Source organism: Mustela nivalis, assembly GCF_964662115.1.
Source record: "Mustela nivalis genome assembly, chromosome: 11".
Taxonomy (NCBI): domain Eukaryota; kingdom Metazoa; phylum Chordata; class Mammalia; order Carnivora; family Mustelidae; genus Mustela; species Mustela nivalis.
In genome coordinates, this window is record NC_139030.1 from 18134022 (window position 1) to 18158648 (window position 24627).

The 24627-nt window shown below is 39.9% G+C and overlaps 1 protein-coding gene across 10 annotated transcripts in view; it reads right to left on the bottom strand.

The window, feature by feature from the left end:
• NCKAP5 (NCK associated protein 5) overlaps positions 1-24627 on the bottom strand; it is a 964712-nt gene that overhangs the window by 305536 nt on the left and 634549 nt on the right. For all 10 annotated transcript variants that reach the window (XM_082689272.1, XM_082689269.1, XM_082689270.1 and 7 more), the window contains one exon: positions 6881-6968. In XM_082689272.1, coding sequence (XP_082545398.1) covers positions 6881-6968 — 88 coding nt within the window. The remainder of the gene's footprint in view (positions 1-6880; positions 6969-24627) is intronic.

The window sequence follows — 24627 nt, forward strand, 5'->3', positions numbered from 1 at the left end:
TTTAAACACAGGTGATCAGGGACCAAACCTGAGCCATCTTTGGAAATAACAGAGCGGGGCTCAGAAAACACACAGCTCAGGGCTCTCTACAAAGGTGGCAAAGAGCAAAGGGGTAAGGAGCGGGAGCCTCAGACACTAGGACACTAGTGTAATGTGTTCTCTGCTGGGACAATGACTTAGGCACTTCTCTGTGACATCTCTCCACTCCATCGTTAGGGCAATCTGTGGTCTCTTCTGGAAAGGGCAGGAAGGAGCTCAACCAACCTAAGGAGAGTAATATTCACTTTGTGCAAGCATTTTAACTTCCCCACAAGTCAGTTTTATCTTCTGTAAAATAAGGAAAATGATCAAAGTGTTCTTGTGATAATTCTGTGAGTTCACACTCATAAAATGATTAGAATATGACCAGCACATAGTAGGTCCTCAGAAAGTGGTGGTCAGTCGTGGGTCAGAATGTCATAGGTAGAGACACTCTCTCTGTGCTATACGCTGTGTAGACCAGGCCACACAGGATAGCAAAGAAGTGTCAACATTCTAGCATTCTAAGAGCATTAAAAGCCCCAAGAAATCCTCTTTCTGTTCTGAGGGTTGTCTTTAGAAGATTTTTAATTAGTCCATATATAAAAAAAATAAGCCACTACTTACAGACTAAAGAATGACCCATAAAAACCTCACCTTTGATCTTCTTTTAAAACATGAGGCCATCCATCCACACAGGTGTGTACTTTTGGGTGGGACTGCTTCCCTTAGACCAGACAGAGGCTCTTTGGTTTGCCACAGTCCCTACTGCTCCCTCATGCCCTTTGGCATGAAACCACATGTGGGTTGTTCTTGCATAGTTTTCAAAAGCAAGACTATCATTTATTAATAAAACTAACAAACCCCAAGAAACTTTCTCTGTAACTATTTCCTTTCAAAAGTGGAAAAAGAGCATGTAAACCCTTAGAGAACACTTAATTTTTCTCATACTTGGCCCATTTTGGCCATTTACACTCTTTGGCCACTGTAAACACTAGAGGTACATTTGCAATCTCATATCTAGTCTAACACCTCTTCTACAAATATGAAAAGCAAGGACCCCAGAGAGGTTAGGTGACCGTCTGAGGTCACAGGCCTTTCTTATTAGGGGCAAGAGCTGTAGCCATACACAGGTCTTTTCCCCTCATTGGTGTTTCTGATTTTACACCCATCTTTTTCTTTCTGAATGGATCAGCTAATGCGGGTTCAATTCGTGCTCCGTGTGACAAAGCAGAGACAAGAGGAAGCTCCTCAATGGCAACAAGGAAGCACCAGGTCACTACAGATATAAGACACCTATAAACAGGGTGATCCCCTGGGGCTCTTGGCAGGATTCTCCTTTTTTGGGATGCCTGTCTGAAATATTCTTTTGAAGATTTTAAGTCATCTCTACACCCAACATGGGACTTGAACTCACAACCCCAAGATCAAGAATCAAACACTCTATAGACTCAGCCACCCAGGAGTCCTCTCCCACTTTTTTTTTTTTTCCTTTTTTTATCTTAAGTCTAATGACGACCAATATAGAGGGAATGATGCTCCTTTCAAGCAACTGCTTTGAAAAACTCATTTATGCTTAATCACCACCTTTCATGTCTGATTATAATTTTTTTTCTAACATGTTTTCTAACTTACTTAACTAGATGACATAGTGACCGGGTGACAAGAATATATAAGATGACACATAAGAACTCCCCAAATACCCAGCAAGAATAGGCAGGAGAAAGAAACAAAACAGCAGAGAAGCTGCACTGTCCCTACTTGTTCAGGTTGCTTCACAATCTTGGGGGTCATTCCCCCAGTGAAATGACACCATCCTAGGTCCCAGGCATAGCCCTTCCCTGCATGAACATAATGACATTATTTCTCTTACACCTTTCCCACAGGAGAAATGACAGGCATGAACATTACATGGCTTACTAATTTCGCTCCATTAACTTTCACGCATTTTTCATTTCTGATTTTCAAGACAGGGACTCCATGAGCTGGCGAACTTAGTCTGGGCTCATTCCTTATCCTACCGTCAAAGTGTCCCACAGATAACTGCTCACTTTTCCTCTATGTATCTCATTTAAGAAAGTCTATGATTTATCTCCAGTTTTATCACTGAGCATTTGCCAGAACTGGAACAGTCTTCTTTGAGACTCACCTTTAGAAATGAGGATGGTAATGTCTATTGGAGAGACTGCTGATACGAACAAATGAGACCAATTTTGTGCACTTTGTAAACTGTACAGCACCAAGCATAGGTGCCCTAATGGTCAGATAGTGTATTAAAATACAAGGGATAGAAGGTGTTCTGAGAAAGAAGGTTGTAGGACTTAGGAAGAAGCTCATGACTCCTGGGTCCGTATCAAGAGACAACTGACTAAAAAAAGAAAAAGGAAAAAAAAAGCAAAATGGATTATTATTATTTTTTTAAATATTTTGTTTATTTGACAAAGAGAGATCACAAATAGGCAGAGAGGCAGGCAGAGAGGGAGGGAGAAACAGGCTTCCCTCGGAGCAGAGAGCCTGATGCGTGGCTCAGTCCCAGGACCCTGGGATCAGGACCTGAGCCGAAGGCAGAGGCTTAACCCACTGAGGCACCCAGGTGCCTTGCAAAGTGGATTATTAAACCTAAGTTCTGGTCGGGAGGCAGAGCCTCCAGAAAGAGCAGCACGGTATATTTGGTGGCATCTTCCTTTGTGTTCCCAGAACCCATCCATGCAAACTGCTGCTTTGGTCTCTATCTATCCCATTAGTGCATATTTGATTGTTTGCCTTCCCTCACTACTCCTCAGCATTTATGCATTGAGCTTTCCAGGAAAAGGTCTCTGCAAGGCAGGCATATTAGCATCTCCATCCTCAGCTTGGTGTCTAGTAGGAACTGGCAGCCTGTTGGGCTAAAGCTACTTGAGTGCGACAGACAATGCCTGCCCCGTCCCTCCCTCTTGCCAGTGATGTCTACATCCCAAGCCCTGAAGCCTGTGAATATGGTGCCTGACATGGCAAATGGGACTCTGTAAGTGTGATTAAATGAAAGATCTTGACCTGTGGAGATTATCCGGGTTGGCGCCCATGGGATCATGGGATCCTTGTAAGAGGAAGGCAGGAGGAAGGGTGAATTCAGTAAAAGGAAACAGGACAACACAACTGGAGTCTGGAGTGATGTAGTTTGAAGATGGGTGTTAAAAACCACAAGCCAAGGACTACTAGAACCTCGAAAAGCTAAGGAAACAATTCTGATCTGAAGCCTCATGTAAGAATATTGCCCTACCAGGACTATGAGTATAGACTTTTGTTCTCCAGAATTACAAGAGAATAAATTCATGTCTAGACACTAGACCGAATACAAGAAAAATAAATTTGTTACAGCAGTAATAGGGAACCTTGGGTAAGAAGTAAGTGAATAACTATCATTGGAATGAATGAGGAAATGAATGAATCGAGAGCTCTAGATAAAAAGGCGAAAGACCCAGGTTCAGGTTCCAATAGCCAGCTGGGTAAGCCGGGCCCCATCAATTAGTCTCTCTGGAATTCCTTAGCCTGAAGAGCTGAGCACATGGAGTCAGACCAATTAGAGTCCAAAGGCATAGGAGGCTACTTCACACTGTGCATCTTGGGGCAAGTGGTTACCCTCTGAGCCTATGTCCACGACTATAAGATGGCCAAAGTGACCCTGCTGTGGTGGGGACTGAAGGAGCCCCAATCTAGTCACACTCAGTAAGACTCTGAGTGAGGCAAACGGGAAACTGGTCAGATAAAAATGTGGCTAATGTTATGTCATGTGTGCATCCTGAAATCACAGATTTCTCCAAATTAAAAAAGGGTGAAAGATTGCACAGCGACGCTGTGTAAACTGGGAACCACTGGCTGCCTCATGGTCTGTTTCAGCCACCGAACTGAAAAAAAAATTCTGTCCTCTGAAAGAATCCATACGGAATTATGCAAGCTAGAAACAATATAAATAACAAATTATGAGAGGTCTTCAGGAACACACCCCTAGAACAAAATATGACCAACCTTTAATGCATGCAAAGCAATTAGCATGGGCCTGGAACACAGGAAGCTATTACTCTGCTATTATTATATTAACTCAGTGATAAAAGCCTCAGGATAAACACTTCCATGATGGAAAATGAAACAAACTCGAGCTTTCCCATGGGCCCAAGCTTCTCCTGGCCCTCTGGCTCCTGTCAGAGAAATCTCACAGTTGGAAAATCTGAATCAGGTGTGCTAATAACACCCCATATGATGAAACAATAAATTTCCCTGCTCTTATCTGAAACACAGAATCTGGCTTAGGGAGTTGTTTACTATGTGTTCCCCTTGTATCACGACACACACCTTACACACCCTCTTTTGTTCCCCTCAGCCATATTTACACTAGGATTTGTGAGATGGCACGGACCTTCCTGGGACTCGGTGCCACCCAGCAACACTCCTCTTTCTCTTCTCTTCATCCTTGTTCCTTAAACCCCCAGAAAACAAGGTTGTACCCTGTACATACTAGAAGCTCAATAAATATCTGTTGAACGTATAAGTAGGTGATCTTATGGATCGTACAAGCCATGTCTCTCTCCCATTTTCTGGCCAATGAGCCACAGGTCCATTAGAGCGATGACTGAAAAATCCCTTCCATGTAGCATTAATTCAAGTTAATAACTGTTTCCTCCTCAGAGAGGAGAGCTAATTTCTCAAATCCAATAGATTAGGTTATAGTGAGGAAATAGTTTTAAGATACATTTTTAAAACTGCAACTGTTTTTCTAAGGAGCTTCCAACTTCCCAAAATGAGATCTGATGGTATGTATTGACACTGCAGGCTTGGCTAATAAGTGGTGGGGAGACTAGAAAGGAGAGATCAAAAGAAAACAAGAACCTGGGTGAAACAGAACCATCCTGAGGAGATCAGGAAAGACACAAGAGCAACACTGGGCACCTGGGTGGCTCGTGGGTTAAGCCGCTGCCTTCGGCTCAGGTCATGATCTCAGGGTCCTGGGATCGAGGCCCGCATCGGGCTCTCTGCTCAGCAGGGAGCCTGCTTCCCTCTCTCTCTCTCTGCCTGCCTCTCCAGCTACTTGTGATTTCTCTCTGTCAAATAAATAAATAAAGTCTTAAAAAAAAAAAAAAAAGACACAAGAGCAACACTGAATGATTTAGTTCTAACTGGAGCCTGGCATTACCTGGGAGGAGGAATGAATGACTTCAGTTTGGGATTCACAGGACTCTTAGGCTACACAGAAAAACTTAATGAAGAAGCAAGTCCCGTGTTTGCTTGGACCTCCTTTTTCTACCAAAGCACACAGAGTACCTTGGAGAGATCCAGACCTAGGAGGACTTAAATCCTTAACCTGACTTTAGGTCACCACACATCGGACAAAGGTGAGAATGCATTCCTTGGGTAAAGGCCACCCATTGAGAAGACTATAAACCCTCCCCCTTGAAATGGAAGTTAATGACTTTTTCTTACTGTCTTCTGGAGCTAATTATAATTACCTTCCTGGTAGGAAGTCAATGCTTTGCACTGTTTTCTCTGTCCCCTTTGTCCTAAAGTCGCTTGTATGCTTCAAGAGTCAACTACTTAGAGCATAAATTTATTAAGGTCAGCTCTGCCTAGATTTCTTAATTTCATATAATACTGTGGCTTTTGGGGTGCCTGGGTGGCTCAGTTAGTTAAGCATCCGACTCTTGGTTTTGGCTCAGGAGATCAAGCCCCACATTGGGTCTCCTTGTTCATTGAGGAATCTGTTTGAGATTCCTTCTCCCCTCTCCCTCTGGCCCTCCTCTCTCTCTTTCTCTTTCTCAAATAAAGAAATAAATCTTAAAAAAAAATATTGTGACTTTTATTATCAGATTCCTTCAAATCTTCATAACAAGATGGGTTGTAGACCCCTGATCCCATAAATTCAGGGAAAATCATGTGACATGATCTTTACCAGTGGGGTTTCTCTGCTTATCTCCCCAGGTACACATGCTTTTTAGCCAGCAAAAAACTTGGGCTACCCAGTGATTTCCACAAATATCTGCCCATTTTCATTTCCAGAGCCTTCTCTTATATGTGGCCAGCTTCAGTTATGCTTAGATTTGAGGGCTTGCTTGCCATCCCAGCTGCTTTGCTAGTGATAAAGATCCATGGAATGAAGACTATCAGAAGACAAAGACTGGTTACTTCATCTACCACTTACTATCCCTGGACCTCTTTATACTCCACATTGCCCAAGGTTCAAGGTCACACCCTTGAACGGTTCAAGGTCACAGCATGCAAGCATGACCTCATCCAGCTCTTCCATGTACCCTCAGTCTCATCACTGAGATTTTTATCTCACCAGGCCATTATTTACTTACCTTGAGCTTCTTATTCTCCATGAGTCTGCCATGCAGATTCAACCGCTGTATCTTCCTCTAGGCCTCTCTCTGATTGCAGCGTCCTTCCTCCTGTTTCCTAACCCTCAAGCCCCCAAGTATCATACCTCTGACATATACCAAGTGTCATCCTTCTTAGAGGTATGGCACTTAACTCCCTAGATAGAATGAGTCCCTCACCTCTGTGTTCCCAGAGAATGCTGTAGATACCTGTCTTATTGCCCTGACCACAGAGTACTATGGTACTTTTATAGGTCTCTCTGTTTCATTATAAACTTAGTTTTTGCACCTTCCTATAACCAAATCTACAATTTATTTCACAGTCATACTTCAAGAAATGAAGGAGATAAGTAAACATGTACATGATTCCTTAAGCAGAGGTGACTGTAAGGCTCCCAGCACCAGGGTCTGGACCACATTTGTGTATTTATCTCTGCATTAGGGAGGACTCAGCTAAAGAAATGCAACAAAAACAAGCAGCTGGTGCCCAGCCAAGAGTAAAAAACATGGCATACCTGATAGACCATTATATTAACAGTTTCTTCTTTTTTCTGCTCTGGAGGCCCTTGGCTCTTCAGTAGATTTCGTACTGTTTCTTCCATCCTGAGAAACAAACAAACACAAAATACATAAAGAATTTCTTTAAAGAAGGTTTGATTAAATGGGTCTATTCCAGTAAGGAGAAATATTTGTCCAGTATATTTCCTAAGCTGATACCTGGAAATCTATTTTCTCGTCTTTCTCTTTCATCCCCTATGTTAGGAATCTGTCACAAAGTCCTTTAAAATCATTCTTCAGAATGTCTCTGGGTTCTCTTTCTCTTTACCATTCAGGTCCCTATCCTTGGCCTCCGGCATCTGTTCTTACACAAACATCTCCCAATATCCAACTTCCCTTTCAATCATTCCCTTTTAATTTGACACAATGTCACCACATTAATCCTCCTGAAATACCACTTTGATTTCTTTAAATAAATTTTTGAAGTTGACGAATATTACACAAATGCATTTTCACTGTTAACACACTGTTACATCTTTCCATGGTGGTCTTTCCATTGTCAGCACACAAAGATCTACTTTATTCTTTTCAGCTACTTTCTCGTATTTCATGATATGAATGCACCATAAATTATTTAACCCTTCCTCTACCGATAGAATTTAAATTACTTCAAGATTTTTACTCTTTTAAATAATACACATCTTTACACATACATCCTAGTGCACATTAATTAGTATTTCTACAGATTATATTGCAGTGTATATTGTATATTATAATCCTATCTTGTCTCATATATCTACTTCCAATGCCCATCCCCCATTGCCCAAAAGGAAAGAGTAAAACAAACACACCCATTTCCATTTCCATTTCCAGACATTGTCTCATGTTGTTACTACTTCTTGAAATGCGAAACCCTTGCATCTTCTTATTTCCAACCATCTTTCAAAATCTACTTCAACGGGGCACCTGGGTGGCTCAGTGGGTTAAAGCCTCTATTTTTTAAAGATTTTGTTTATTTATTTGACAAAGGGAGAGACAGATCACAAATAGGCAGAGAGGTGGGGTGGGGGGGGGCGGGGAAGCAGGCTCCCCGCTGAGCAGAGAGCCTGATGCAGGGCTTGATCCCAGGACCCTGGGATCATGACCTGAGCTGAAGGCAGAAGCCACCCAGGTGCCCCAATAAATAAAATCTTTAAAAAAAAAAATCTATTTCAAGTTTCAGTACCAAAGAGACATCTTCATTGCCCCCCCAATTTCTTTGAATTTTTATAGCTGTTCTCTTTATATCATTCATACTATCACTTAAAAATTCCCCACTTTAATGCTCAAATATCTCATGTATGTATGTTCTGTCTCCTGAAGTAAATTACAATATTTGGTAAAGAACCATGTCACAGATTTCTTATGTGTCTCCCTCCGTTATAGATCAAGTAGGTACTCGGCAGATGCTGTTACAGGAATGCTTTGTTAAGTCATTAAAAAAATTATTATGTAGTTACTCTGTGCCAGACATTGACCATGTATATTCTGTGTTTGAATGACTGTGTCCATGGGGTCCATCCATGAGGATACATGGACCAGACTCTTCGAAGGACACCTGAACTAAATTCAGTGAACACAGTGAGTGCTCTATTGCCCAGAACCTGAGTTGGCTATTTCTTCTAGTCCTATTCTGAAGCATGTATTTTACCATTTTGAAAGACTTGAGGGAAAGTTGACTGATCCAGTGTCTTTCTTTTACTAAGAGCTTCTAGCATGGCAAATTAAGGGCTCCAGGGGGCCAATGAATTCCATGATGTGGCAAGACCATTAAAGTAACCAAAGGAGTATATTTCAAAATGCAAACCTTTCTAATATGATCTAATATGATAGAACTACTCAGCAGCAGAGTGAGGAAATCACAGATAATCTGGGCTCGTCCAAATCCGACTGTAACTAGGGAAATTTTGCCTCCACAGGGGATGGCACTGAGACCCACTCAGGATTTCAGAAGACAGGGGAACACCATTATGAGTGCTCAAAGAATGCTTTGTGACTTATATTTATGTGAGCTATCTCCTTTGCATCCAGCCAGGAGAGCAAAATCTGTTCCCTGTATTTTCACAAGTCTTGTGTTATTAATGATAACAACAAAATTAAACAGTACTTCCAACTTGTCAAAGAACACTCATCTATTAACCATTATAATGTATTCGTAAAAGATCCTTACATCTATGAAGTGGTTAAGAAAGCAGAGACACACAAAGTTCAAGGGCTTCTTCATAGGAACATTATTAGTTGTGTAGATTAGGACTAAACCATTTTTCCTGACTGTGAGAGAGCAGCCTCTTTACACTAGGCCTTACTTACATCCAGGAAAATATTTAATTCATTTAATTAATTAATTAATTAATTTTTCAAAGGTTTATTTATTTATTTATTGGAGAGAGAGAGAGAGAGAGAGAGCGCACGAGTGGGAGTGGCAGTGGGAGAGGGAGAAAATTTGAAGCAGACCCTGCACTGAGCAAAGAACCCAATGCAGGGCTTGATCTAATGACCCTGAGATCATGACCCCAATGGAAACCAAGAGTCAGACACTTAACCCACTGTGCCACTCAGGCATCCCCAGGAAATGATTTTAAATGAAGAAGAATCTTAATGAAGAGTTACCTTGGTGAACATCTATGGATGCTGAACTCCAAAAGGCAAAAACACCATTTCTGACCTGGGAAGTGCTTAAGGTCTGGTAAAAAAGATAAACTAAATTTATATTAAAAAAACAGTTGTGAAGAAGAGACAGATTCTGAAATATTAAATGATCAGAGCCAATTTCTAATATTTCATTTTACTGTGTGAAAAAATAAAGACAATCTCTCCAATGGTAGCAGATTTTCCATGCTGTCTGCCAGATCTATCATCAACAAGAAAATAAATGATAATGGAGAGGAGTTGCCCAAGATCAGGCAGTTTGTGCAGGACAGATCAAGGACTGGGCTCTGGTTTTCTAAATACTCATCTACTTTCTTCCCACCTTAGCACAGAAGCTGCAGGTCTTTCTTATTTTAATCTGGTTTTCATTCACTTATAAACTTGTTTTTTTTTTTTTTTTTTTTTTTTAAATTTGACAGAGAGAGATCAGAAGTAGGCAGAGAGGCAGGCAGAGAGAGAGAAGAGGAAGCAGGCTCCTTGCCGAGCAGAGAGCCTGATGCGGGGCTTGATCTCAGGACCTGAAGATCATGACCTGAGCCAAAGGCAGAGGCTTAACCCACTGAGCCGCCCAGGTACCTAACTTATAAACATTTCTTAAATGGGTCCCAAAAGTTAGACTCAGTGAAAATAAAATTTTGTCTTTTCTTAATAAGTTAAAATATAATTCCATCAGTGTATATCTTGCTGAATTATTCCTCTGTATAATTAAAGGTTCTATGAACAAGTTGTTAGATCAAAAAGAAAAACATCTCTTCACCCTTCCCCATTTTTCTTGGCTTTATATTAAAAAAAAAAAAAAAGGAAAAGGAAAAAGAAAAAGAGAAAAAAAAAGAGGTGGGCAGGAAGTTGTTAGATTCTTAAGCAGCCAAGACCCACAGAAACACAGTGAACATTTTTTTTCTGGCACTATTTCATCATTAATTAAAACCAATTACATTTGTAAGCTACAGCTTGGAACAGAGTTACTGAGACCCATCCCAACCTTTGGTAAAAAATTAAGTTGTCTCATCCTTTCATAACTTTTATGAATCTGGTCACAGGGAAAATATTCTGAACCTGATGAGAAGACATTATTATTTATTCCCTGATAACATCTTTTTTAAGTTTTCATTTAGCAAACATCTCTATTTATTTTCCTGAAAATCAAAGACTGTGAAACCTTATCTATTGTTATTTGATGCCTGCTGACATTTTACTTCATTTTATTATTTTGATAGCTGATGTGTGAGGGTTTGCATTACCAGTCTTCACACAGAACAATTCTATAATCTGTTTTCCAAAGGTGCCTAAAAATAAGCTGACTCCTTTTTCTAGGCCAAGTCTAGGCAGAAACTTTGTTTTTTCTCTGTTGTTGTTGCTGTTTTTGTTTTATTGTTTGTTTGTTTGTTTGTTTGTTTTTTAACTGCTGACTGGTTTAACACCACCCTTAATCAATGTCTTCCAGTTCTCTTTTATGTATTTACTTATTTTTGGTCATAACTGTGACTAAAGTCTTTTCTTCTCCTACATACCGGTCAAGTGGCTGTCAACTAAAAAGACATAGGCCAAAATTGTACTTGGAGAGATGTAGCAAGTTCTAAAGTATAGTATTTTTAAGCAGATAAGTCCTACACAAGTCAGCGAAAAGAAACTAAATTCATATGTCAATAGTGTATTTCAGATAGCACAGGTCTAAATGTAAGAGTTTTTGCCTAATGACACACTAGAATCTGATCAGAATGCTAGACTGAAGTGTTCTTTTGTGACTTCCATGATCAGAGACTCAGTTTAGCATAACTTCATTTTTGGCAGAAATAGAGGAAAGTAAAGGGAAAACAAGAAGCCACTCTCTCCAACTCAGACTGATAATTGATGGGGCTCTTTCAACTGGAAGCTGAACTGAGTCCCATTTCAAGAAATATTCTAATGGGTGCTCGCTGATTAATCACACAATACATTAATAATGAAATTAACAGTGAAATGACTCAATAGTCCCTCATTGACTTTTCTGTCAGAGGTTGCAAGACCCATTCATTTCTGCCTTGTTAATGATCTCTGAGTTTCTTTAGGTCCGTGGCTCTGCCGTGTTTATTTTATCTCCAGCAACTGATCATAGCTACTTTTACTGGATCGGTGGTCTGTAAATTCCTTTTGAGTGAATGAGTGAATCTAACAGTTTCTTCCCTCATTCATTTCCGGGCTTCTTTTCATTTCCCCACAGACCTATATGTAAGTCTAAGTGGCCAGAGAGAAGTAATGACAAATGAGAGGCATCAATAAGACTGGAGGGTACATCTTAAGCTGTGACACTTGGGGCTAAAATGCTGGCCTTCTGGTCATTAGAGAAACAAAACAACCATCTCCAAGAAATAGTAACTCCTTGCTCTTTTTGTCACCCTGAATGTGTAGTCCACAGTCAGCATGCTTCATGTGTAGCTCATTAGCTTAGAAGGCTGGAGCAGTACCCTAATGAGACCAGGGTTCTACATTCAGTCCCTAGCCTGGCTACCCTTCAAAGCCACTGGACTCCTGGCTGACTAACCTTTGTGCAGGCAGTCCACTGCTCCACTGGTGGGGCAGAAAGGATAGAATTATCTTAATGAAAAACATATTTTGCATGACCTCCCATATCATTTGCTTTCAATTTCTTTCTCCCATTCTACTCCCATTGCTTTGCTCAACAACCTATCCTACCTCCCCATTTTAATTGCAGTGCAAAGCTTTCTCCAAGCTGTGGAGTGGAGAGAAAAGCCGACTAATTTTCAATTCTAACAGGAAACTGTTCATGTGGAAACTTTGCTGGTTTAGTATAGGATTCTGCCTAACTGAACCAACTCGTTTCCTCAGAAAATGAGAGTTTCCTCACTTAGAAGCTACCACATCTAAGCATGTAAGCAGGGACAATCCCCAGGTCAGTTGCGACTTTGATGTTCTTAACCTGATCTCTGCTTATCCCTGCTGCACTGGTTAGAAAGAGTAAATCTACAGTGAAGATAAGTGAAAAGTGCCCTGAAACTGAAGCTCACTCTGGATAAACGTCGGAGGGCTGGAATCTCTTATTTTTTTCCTAGATGATATATATTTTTAATTCAGTACAAATTTTGCAAGAATAATACTGTTGCCCAGAAACCACAGTGCTTTAATTCACTCATGGGGCTGCAACACCATTCATAAACAGATCGAAAGGTGCTAGTCCAATTTGAATTACTGCATCATATTCACTTCAGGGCCATGTATATGTGAGCAGAAAGTGCCGTAAATTTTTCTGTAGGCAGGCTCCTGCTGATTCTGCACAGGAGCTCACTGAATGGGGGGAGGCAGACATGGAGAAGGAAAGGAAGCGGAGATAGGTGTTCAGGGAAGTTCATTCTCCAAGTGGAGTTGAAGGGAATTACCTGAATGTCAACAAGCAAATCTCAAATGTTTTTGCTTGACAGTGGTAGAACATGGAGTTCGATTTATGGATTCATGTGACTATAGAGTTCACACTCATCCAGAAAGAAAAAGAGACAGAGGGAAAAAACTACACGTGCAAGTGAGTGCCAGAAAGAAGTGTAGCTTGGTAGTTTCCACTGTCCTAGTTAACACTTTGAAGGCAGGGTTTGTGCTATATTCCAAGAATCCCCAAGAGGCCTACAAAACAGGTCACTTTCCTTGGGGCAAGTGGGTGGCTCAGAGGGTTACAACCTCAGCCTTTGGCTCAGGTCATGATCCCAAGGTCCTGGGATCGAGCCCTGCATCGGATTCTCTGTTCAGCAGGGAGTCTGCTTCTCCTCTCTCTCTCTGCCTGCCTCTCTGACTACGTGTGATCTCTGTCTGTCAAATAAATTAAAAAAAAAAAAAAGTCACTTTCCTTAATGGAATAGAGGTTTTAATAATGGCAATAATTGTTAATTATTATGATGATCATGTTTTATTGCTACAAAATAGTTAACAGTTCCTATAACCACCCATGTCTAGTCTCAGGAACTAACCTACTGAACTTCTAAATCTATCCTTGTTATGTGTCCTAACAGAATTCTGTGAAATAATGAATTTTCACAAAAAAAACCCAGATGTAGTTCTTTTCAAAAATTTTCTTGAGTAGTCCAAAGCACAAACGTTCTTTGAGTCTGATATGACTCAGAAAAGACTTTGGATCGCCAGGATAAGTACTTTTAATATAAATGTATTATTTGGGAGATCGATCTTTATAGCTCAGTATTCAAATACTAGGGGAACTCTGAAGATAGCAGTTCAATTTATTATTGGCCCTCAGTATTTTTTCTTTTTGGCCACTGTTGATATGAAAAATTGAAAAAAAATTGCATATAACATGAGAATAGTCACTGGATTTTAATCAGAGGCTATTCTGTTCTATAAAACTAATGTAGCAACTTGGAGCAGCATTTTTCCTATTTCTTAAAATGAGAATTTTATCATTTTACCTTAGTCAAAGAATAATACAATGTGGATCAGACAATCACGGTTTCTTTCTTAATATCCACTGGGCTCTTAGAAGTTTAAATACAGCAATATAATGATGTTGGATACTCAAAATGAGGCTCACCATGTTTCAGACCTTACATCTTTCTCTAGGGTTGTAACTATCTCCTCATCAGACAGTTATAACCCCAAAGAATACACCAAACAGATGATATTCTATTTTCTCATGCTTCAGGATCTGTTTGGTATTTGACCCAGAGAAAATTAATACTTGAGTGAAATGATTAGACCTGGTTCTCACTGGCAAACTCATCTTGAATTTGATTCTCATTTTTTACACCTTAAAGACCTTTTCTTCTTTTGAACCTTGACAAGTATTATGTCATTAAAGCTTACAGAGGTCGAACCAACAGTCACACTGGATCTGAATAATGTACAAAGCAGAACAGTAAGTAACTGGCAGCAATCTGTCTTTTTGGGGGGGTGGTGGTGGTGAGTGTGTTGGAGAAGGGCAGGAAAATCCAATTGGCCAAAAATGGGATCAAACTGTAGTATTAAATTTTCTGGACAAAATGGTTCCAATTGATGTAAAGAAGTACATTATGAATCCCCAAAACTGGCTTCTGTAGCTTCATGAAGGCCAGTAGGACATCCTTCACTGGGCTTGCTCTTTAAATCACATACTTCTCGTGACATTTGATCCACAATATTTCAGAATGGCTTCTCTCAAGCAAGCAGATATTACAAAAGCATAGTACAAGCAGAGAAGTGGTGTTCATCAAGTCTTCTCCCAACCTAACTCTTGCAGCATAACAGAGTAGGTATATCTCAGTTCTTGGTATTCCCTAAAGTGGCAGAGTTAGGTCTGGGGCCAGATAATCTTACCAGCCATGTAACTTAGGAAAAAAAATCACATTTTTTTCATTAAATTTATTTATTTTCAACATAACAGTATTCATTATTTTTTCACCACACCCAGTGCTCCATGCCATCCGTGCCGTCTATAAAAATCATATTTTCTGAGCTTCAGCATCCTTGTCTACAAAACGGGTGTTTCATGCCAGTTCTCCTTATCCCAGAGAGAGGTTAAGACAAAATGTAAAATGTTATATACATTGGTGCTTGTTTTTACTGTGGTTTTAAAGATAGTTCTTTCAGAAATCAAGACACTTTGAATAAGATCTTTTGGCAGTGATATGAGAAGGGCAGGGAACAGGCTCCTTGGGAGTATCAGCCAAACAAATTAGGACTTTACAGAGGCACCCACCTTCTTTGTCTTTTTTCAGAAAGGGTAGAGATAAAGCACCTCTCCCCAAAAGTTTCAGATAACAACAGGTTTGGAGGATAAGCTACTGTATTGGTCATGATACAACAGGTTATGTTCAAGTAACAACCCTAATAGCTCTCTTACTTAAAAAATAAATTTCTTGGGCACCTGGGTGGTTCAGTTGGTTAAGCAACTACCTTCAGCTCAGGTCTTGATCCTGGAGTCCAAGGATCGAGTCCTACATAAGGCTCCCTGTTCCACAGGGAATCTGCTTCTCCCTCTGACCTCCTCCCTTCTTGTGCTCTTACTCTCTCTCTCTCTCTCTCAAATAAATAAAACCTTAAAAAAAAAAAGAAAGTTCCTGCTAAAAATTAAAAAATAAAATATATTTCCTTTTTTCATAAGGTCTGAGCACTACAGCAGTCAACTATCCTCCATGGATAGAGTGACTCAATGTCCTTATTTCCCAAGACAGTCCAGTTTATCTCTGTTGTGCTGGCATACTTATTAACACCACTTTTTTTTTTTTTTTACTCCCAAGATATCCTGGTTAGTTGCTAAGTATTATAATCTCCCTGTCAACGGAATAACTCAAGTATTTAGGCTTCCTTACCTTTTCAACATGAAACCTTCATCATAGCTGGGAAAAGAGAAACTGGAGAATGTTGTAGGGATCTTTACTGCCTCAATCCAGAAGTGTCACTTCAATTTGGAGATGACTGGGCAGAACTAGTCACATGGACTAACTAACGGCTAGGGCTGGTGGTAAATGTATTTTTCTGAGAACCCAGCAAGGTGAAGAGAACCAGTTACTGGTGCTAATATTATGTCTTCCATACTTGTATTGTCAGAATTGAAGACATAGGTGGAACCACCTCCTAATGACCGCCTACCTTGCCTGTGTGACTGTGCAAAGTTGTCTCCAGGTGACACAGTGCCCAAACTCAAGAAAGACAAGAAGTATCTTGTTGGTTTCTTCTTACCGGGTGCTACTTATCTTCCTCTGCTAGGCAACTGAGTCATCGCCATTGAAACTCCTCTCACTTCACAGTACTGATTGTTACCCTTCTTTCATTCATGCCAACTTGATTGCCAGCCTTTGCAATTAGTCTCTCTGAGCATTCTGAATGACCCACAAATATGGTCCCCCTGATTAAGGAATCTTCAAACAAATACCTTCAAAGTCTACTTTGCTTTGAAGAACACACTATCAAGCTTTAGCATTCCAGAGGCTAGTCATGTTGTTGACGCAGCTCATTTTATAGTAAATATCTATCAACATGGAAAAACAGCCTGCATATGCACAAAACTTGTGTAACCTTCCAAGTTTTATTGGCAAGAAAATGGAATAGATGGTTTCTTCGTGGTGTTAGTGGATGGAGACATCTAATGTTTCACTACTCTTCACCCAATAGTCCTTGTTTAAAATATCATCACAATTTAAGGTATAGCAACAACAGGCATGTTTGATTCTTAGAAATTCTGAACTGAAGGAACTTGTCAAGATTTTGCAGGTAAAAAGTGAAAACTGGGGAAAAGAAGTCAATTTAAAATCTGCTTCTAGGCTAGATTAAAAACAAACAAAAAAGGAAGCATCAGAGTAATATGGCTTCCATATTACTTCCTAGAGTAACACAACACTGGGATGTCACAAGAATGCATTCTGTCAATCATCATAATCATCGAGTATTTGGATAGAGATGTTTCTGCCAATTACCATAATGAAAAGGAGATTCACTGCTTTCCCTCCTTGCCCATCTAAGCATCCTTCAGGCACCAGACTAAGCTCCCACTCCTACTGGCCCATAAATTCTGGCCCATAAAAGTCTCTCCCTAGTCCACTGAAAATTATTTTCCTGGGACATTCTGCAGGAAATAACCAAGAGTTCTCATTAGAAGTTCAGATTCCCAGGTCTACCTGAGACCCAATAAATCAGAATCTCTGGGAGTGGAGGCCAGGAAGCGGCTTCTTTTATAAGCATATTCTTGCACATTAACCCATGAGAATCTATGTCTTATTCTCGTGTCTTCCCCAAACACTTACCCATATACTAGCTGGCACTGTTAAATATCATAAAAAATTTTTATGTCCAGGTTTCTTAGTTTTACAACTATTTTGTTAGCTTGTTAGGGGCTCCAGTGTGTATCTCATGTCTTTGTCTTTTTAATTTTTATTTTCAAGATTTATTTATTTGAGAGAGAGAGAGAGAGAGAATGCATGTGAGTGGGACTAGAGGGAGAGAGAGAATCTCAAGCAGATTCCACGATGAGCATGAAACCCAATGCAGGGCTCAATCACATAGCCCTGAGATCATGACCTGAGCTGAAATCAAGAGTCAGATGCTCAACTGACTCAGCCACCCACATGCCCCTCATGTCTTTTTCTATTACCCAAGTCTTACAGTGCAGAATCAATTTATCCTTGGTGTGTGGAACTTCCCTAAACTGTGGAGTTACTTCATTTGGGGTATATACAATGTCGAAAAACAGAGGGAAAAACATATTTAGATGAAACTAATTTTAATTCCAATGGCAGAAAACTTAAAAATAACACCTGTGATATGAATAATTTTCCCTCATTTATTCATGCACTCATTTACCACCTCATTCATTTATATATTCCTTTATTTGATAATCATGTTTACAATGTGCTTTGTGCTCTAATTAGCAATGTGAGTAAAGAAAAACTGCCAAGTGTGGGGTAGAGGCAGACCACCAGTTACCATACAGTGTAATCAGTTACAGAAGAAAATGCCATGGAGGTAAAGAGATATAAGAGGCTAAGAAAGACTCTTGGAAGGCATTGCTCCAGGTTAAACTTTGGGAAATGAATAAGATTTGGCTTGACAGAGAAGGGATTTTCAAACACAACTACTGATTTGGTTTGTCATTGTATAGTGCTTATAATGAGTTTTCTTAATGAGAAATATACTTTAAACGTGTGCATACCAGTCTACAGGTCAACTGAAAATAAGAGTGCTCCATTTTAGTCTTGTATACGTGTTGGCATTTTAATCAAATGGCAAAGCATTTTACATCATTGTTAGCCAGATCAGTTAAGGCTTTTCCAACTAAATTATGTACACTGAAAGTTACCTTCATTGAGTCATAATAGTTTATTAAACACATTTCAAACAATGTCAACCAGAGCCTCTAGGTAATGCTTCCCTGTCTCATTATGTTCCCTATACACGTATATTTTCTCCCAATAATTTGGGGTATTTAGGTTTTCTCCAGTATTTAGTATATGTCCTTCTTGGCCTGGGATGTCTATGAGAAAACAAAGAACGGCCATATCAGAATATCTGTTGCTAAGAAAAAAAACAAAAACAAAAACAAACTGCTCTGATAAAACTAATGCCAATAACTGTAAAATTCCCTGTTGACATTAAATAAAAGCCAATTGTCTTAAAGCATTTCTTATCATAGAATACAAGTTTTATACAGCACTTTTATTGCATGTTCCTGCCCAGTGAAATAGATGTTGAAAAATACAGTGACTTTAGGCCAAAATAGTGTCCATTTATCCTTGAATTGTTAATGCTACAAAATGAAAGCAAGGTTACTTGGAGGGAGAGAACGGAGAATCTATATATTGAAACTAACTTCAAAAAATAAGTTTTCTTTGATAAGTAAAAACATCGGAGACAGAAGGACATTTTTCGGATTTAGTGTAAAAGAAAAAAAAATAACAAAAACTAAGCAAAGATAAACACTCAAAATCTGTCAAGTGATAAGATTTTTGAAATGTAATTGATGAGTGATAACATAGTTCACTCTTGAACAACACAAGGTCTAGGGGCACCAAGTCCCCCCAAACACACTGGAGAATCCACATATAACTTTTGATTTTGTGCAACTGAACTACTAATAACCTACTGTTGACTGAAAGCCTTACCAATCATAAAAACAGTCAATTAACATGTTTTATATATTATACATACTATGTATTGTATTCTTACATTAAAGTAGGCTAGAGGAAAGAATGTTACCAAGAAAATCACAAGGAAAATACATCTACAGTACTGTACTGTATCGAAAAAAATACATGTGTAAGGGGATCCATGCAGTTCAAACCCCTGTTGTTCAAGGGTCATCTGTGCCCTATGCTGATTTAACTACGTGAAAATACCATGACACCATGCATAGATATATACGATATTAACGGTCTTTTATCTTAAAGCTGTGCTGCCTTAAAATGTTTAGATCTATGGTCAAAGTCCTTTTCCTGCTCCCTCCATACAAACACAAGAAACTGAGGACCTTGACTTCCTGTCCATCCATGTGGTTTTATTGTCATATTGGCAGAGACTATAAGCCCACACTAAACAAATGTCAGAAACCAAGTACTAAGGAGCACATTAAACTTTCTTCCAATCATCCCTGACTCCCACAGACAAAGAAGAGGAGCACATTTAATTGTGAAGTGCAGAGACTTCTTCCAGATTGGGAAGGAGAGGGAAAGGGCTCCTTCTGCAGCTGGCTAGAACGTGGGTCCCCTAGGACTTAATTATCTCTCTCTTGTTAGGCTATAATAGGGGCTGTAAAATGATAGAGCAGTTTTTCTACAGTCAAGAAATTGATTAGTAAAGTTGCGTAACTCAAATGTCAATGTTCTTCTTATGTATGAGTGTGGCCCACAACCACAGCCTGCAACAGAAAGTTCTCATTATTATTACCCAAAGGTTAGTAAATGTAGCTATTTGGGGGCAGGAAGCACCTCAGTGCAGGAGGACGTTTGTTTCCACACTGACTTTGTTGCATTTTAGTGATGCTTATTTCCAGGTTTTTTACGTACATAGATTGGATGATTATCACTCTGTGAGAAACAATGCTGTTGTCCTTGCTTTGAAACACTATACTCTCTGGGGGAATTCGGTATGTTCATGATCATCTCAGTGCCAATGCCGATCAGAACATTAATAGATGTGGAGGCATCCGAGCCCTTTCTGCCACGGCTACTACCAGGACACTGGATTCCACCCTTCCCCATGTCTCCTGGACCTTTGCTCCCAACCTGCCCTTTGGGCAGCTGTTCCGTCTCTCGTCCCAAGAGCACCTATTTTCATCAAATGTCAAACAAACTAACATAAATTTCCTCCAAATGGAAACTTCTGTTGTCTCACTCTTCTTTTGCAAACTATCCATCATCTTTTCCCTTTACCCTTTACCACCTGTAGTTTATCTATTCTTTTTTTTTTTTTTTTAATTTATTTGAGAGAGAGACAGTGAGAGAGAGTATGAGCAAGAAGGTCAGAGAGAGAAGCAGACTCCCCATGGATCTGGGAGCCCGATGCGGGACTCGATCCCGGGACTCCAGGATCATGACCTGAGCTGAAAGCAGTCGCTTAACCAACTGAGTCACCCAGGCGCCCTAGTTTATCTATTCTGCGTTCACGTGTTTCCCCACCAAATCCACCTCAACAACTGCCTTTAATCACACTTCTGTCCTGACAACCATGCTCAGCGTGGTTTCTCATCATCAGTGGACCTGAAATCACCACATTTAATACTGCTTTCAGAGTCCTTTGGGTTGAGCAATTTGCCTGCATTGGCCACCTCTTCCTTCTCAAAATTTTCGTTTCTATGACCTTTTTGACTACATTGTTCAGGTGCCCTTCCTCACTATCTGAGCACTCCCTGCTTCCTACTGGCATCTCCCTCTTCCACCACTATACCTCATGGCCAGGATCTCAATCTTTGCTCTCCCTCTCCTGCCTCTCTCTCTCTGTGTCCACCTTTCTCTCCATTCTCATCTGTATCTCCTCCTTTGCTTCAGATTTCCAAATCTAAATCTCTAAGCTTACATCTGGCTTTCCAGACTTTCTCCACTTGATGCCCCACCAGAACTTAATACGCATTTGCCTGTCACTACATTGTCCCTAGGCTTTAGCCCTGTCCTATCTTCTCTCTTGAACCCTGGGCAGCGTTGCCAGCCTCTCTTATGCTTTCCCCGCTGGCTCAGCAGCAGGAAGCCTGGGAACTGCTTCTTCCCGGACTCAACTGCCAGCTTTCTGTTTTGTGAATGAGGTGCACTCACAATATTTTGGAAGCTGAAAGGCAGCATATGTTTTTCCTCCCCTCCCAACGGTGGCACAGACCATGTGGGTCTGCCACAGTTGGCTGGACTCTGCGCTCCCTGTCTGTCACCTGTTTCTGGGCTGCACAGCTGCTGCAGTTCACATAGTTTCTTCACCTTTCACAGCATCAGCAACCTCCTTACTGGACCACAACCCAGCTTGATCTTGACAGCTAACAGAGGTACCCTGACTTTTGCTCCTTGAAGCTTCTGTTTGTCTTGCAGGCAGGTACTTCTGTGAATTAAATCCCTCTGCACAGCAAGTAGACTGACAGGTCTCTTTTCCTGACTGATACTCATATCATCATCCCTATAGTCAGTTGGAATGAAGGGTCTGCAGCTTCCTTTCAACCATCTTCTCATTCCCACCACTTCCCTAGTGCTGCCAATTCTTTCTCTTCAATACCCTCTTCTTTCCTTAACCAATGTCCCTGCCTAGATGAGTTTTCATTTCCTGTTCTTAAACTTCTTTGAAAGTCTTCTAACCTGTTATCCTATCTAGTTAGGTACTTTACCATCCCCATCTGCTGTTAGGTAGGGATGGATAATCTTCTTCAAACAATCATTCTTATTGTTCCAATAATTTAGCTGAAAACCTTACATATGCCCATTCTTGCTGCATACAGGACAATGAGTGAACCACAGAGCAAGGCATTTGAAACACCTCCTTCTTCTTATGACCTTACTCCCCCCTTTTTCCTCTTCACATACTATATGTGCAGTCATTCCTGGCCATGTGGCATTCATTCTTGCAATATACCCCTTCGAGCCTCCAGACCTACTTCTTATATTCCTTTCTATAAGGGGATTCCCCTCCACTCCTAGCCAAGCTCTTCAAATCCTTTAAGAATCAGCTCAAATGTCACCAGAAATCCACATATCTGAATGGATTCCTGCAACATTCTGAACCTAACCTATATATTTCATCAGACTCTACCAATTTTTGCATCTCAACAGGTGTGCTGTCTCTGCAGGACATCACAGGTGCCACATAACTTTTATTTGAACTGTATTCTCTACAGTAGGCTTAAATCTCTGGTTTGGCAAATTGCAAAAACCAGGATAACATGAGAATGAGTTATTGACCATGTCTGCAACCTAGACTAGATATTAAGATCTGGGTATGAAGGTCTTACTGAAATGGAAAACTTACCTATTCGGTATTTAATATTGTACTCCAGTGAGCCCCCTAAATCTCTTTGCCAAACTACAGTTTTGCTGTGACTGCTGCTTGAAATTAGTGGATCATGAGATCACAAACTTTTCTCATGCATAATTTTTCCATTTCAAGACCTTCTGACTTATAGGCAAGATTCTAAATGTGTAAATGCATATATATATATATATATATATATATATATATATATACACATGTATGCATGTATAGTTGAAACCATATGAAAGAAATTTGATATTTAGTCATTTTTGATCTGTAAAATTAGTTTTATATAGTTCGATCTAATAAGACATTAAAAGGATTTTTGTTGCATAGTTACATTTCATAACAGGCTTTGCTTTATGTAATAAGGCATAATAAATGAGTGCACATAAAAACAGATACACCTCATGGGGAAGGCCTTTGATAATGAAAACAATAATGGCAAATACTTACTGTGCACTTACTGTATACCATCAATCGTGGTAAGAATGTTACATAAATTATCTCTTTCTCTCTCCCTTTGTTTTCTTATGATAACTCAGTTTTAAGCACCATTTGATGAAAGAAAAACCTATTGTTTGAAGTATCTGGTCGAGGTTACATAACTGCTAAGCAGGGGAAGAATTTGAAATAAGGAAGGTTTATTCTAGAGTTGCTACTTTTTACCATATTAAAAAAAAAAACAAAAAACTGTTTTTCTCCTGGAGTCTTTTTGTTTCCTTGGTTCCTTCTGGTAGTAGCAGGAAGAATGGTGAAGAGAACTAAAACTCAAGGAAGAACTCAAATGTCATTTCCTCCTCAAACCATTCCTTGTCCCCTGGGGTTTTGATCTGCTTATTGTATTTCTCTACAGTCCTTTATCTTTTTCCCCCATATGTTTGACTTAACATATATTGCCTCCTCTCATAAATCTATATACATAATTAATTTTCCCAATTCAACTGTAAAGCTCTGATAGGACAGTAAGTATGTCTAACTTCATTTCTCAGAGCAATGGACAGTCACTTTTATTTCCATCCAAATACAATCCACCCATCCATCAATCAATCTAGTAATTATTGGGTTTTAACACTGCTGAGTGCAAATAACACTAAGATAAAAGACCCGGTCTTTACTCAAAAGGAGCTTACTACTGGTGCCTGAATGGCTCATTCAGTTAAGTGGCTGCCTTTGGCTCAGGTCATGATCCCAGTGTCCTGGGATTGAATCCCACACTGGGCTTCCTGTTTAGAAGGGAGCCTACTTCTCCCTCTCCTCCAGCCTGAGGCTCTGCCTATTTGTGCTCTCTATTGCCCTGTCAAATAAATAAATAAAATGTTAAAAAAGGAAAAAAAAAGAGCTTACTACTATTTCATGGGGGCATGAACAAGTATGTCAACACAAACAACGGCCAAGGTTGCATACATGAGAAAGCAGAGTGTGGCAAAGTGAGACACCCATCAACAGATGAGGAAGGTACCTCACAGTGAGATTTAAAGAACTGATACTGTTTGGGGAAAGCCTACAGAGGTAAAGGAGGATTAGCCAATAGAAAAACTTAAGACAAACATGCCTGGAAATAGGGAACAGTGAGTAAGTACAAAGGCACAAAAAAGCCTGGAATTTTTGGATCCCTTTAACTGTTTGGTCTGGTTCAAAATAAGGAAATGGGGAAGAAAGTTGGGGGAAAGAAAGGAAAAAGGAAGAAAATACAAATTGCCCTTGAATTTTACAAAAATTCACACAAAAGCAAAAGCAGTGGTCCCAAGCTAACCAATAAAACCAGATAAACCCAGAGAATCTGTTCAGTGGCCAGACTGATGTCAATGACCTCAAGGCCCAGGCCTATACACGAGAGACCTTGGTATGTGGGAGGTAAAATAGTCAATATCACATGAAATCTGATGATTTAGAATGGATTTGGGAAAGTTGGAAACACAGGCACATGCATAGCCCCCTTTTCATCACCACAAAAGATGATGAAAACAAAGATGGTCCTATTTCTACCTGCTTTGGTAACAGCAACTCTTTAGCTGAACAGATGGTATGTTTCACCAAAATATGATGGAAACAAATCTTCATGGGCCTTCTGTACTAAGAAATAATTTAGCAGCCTTCCCCAGAGGTGCATGTCCTTTGTCTAAATACAATATAAATACAAAAACAAAAACAAAAACAAAAACAAAAA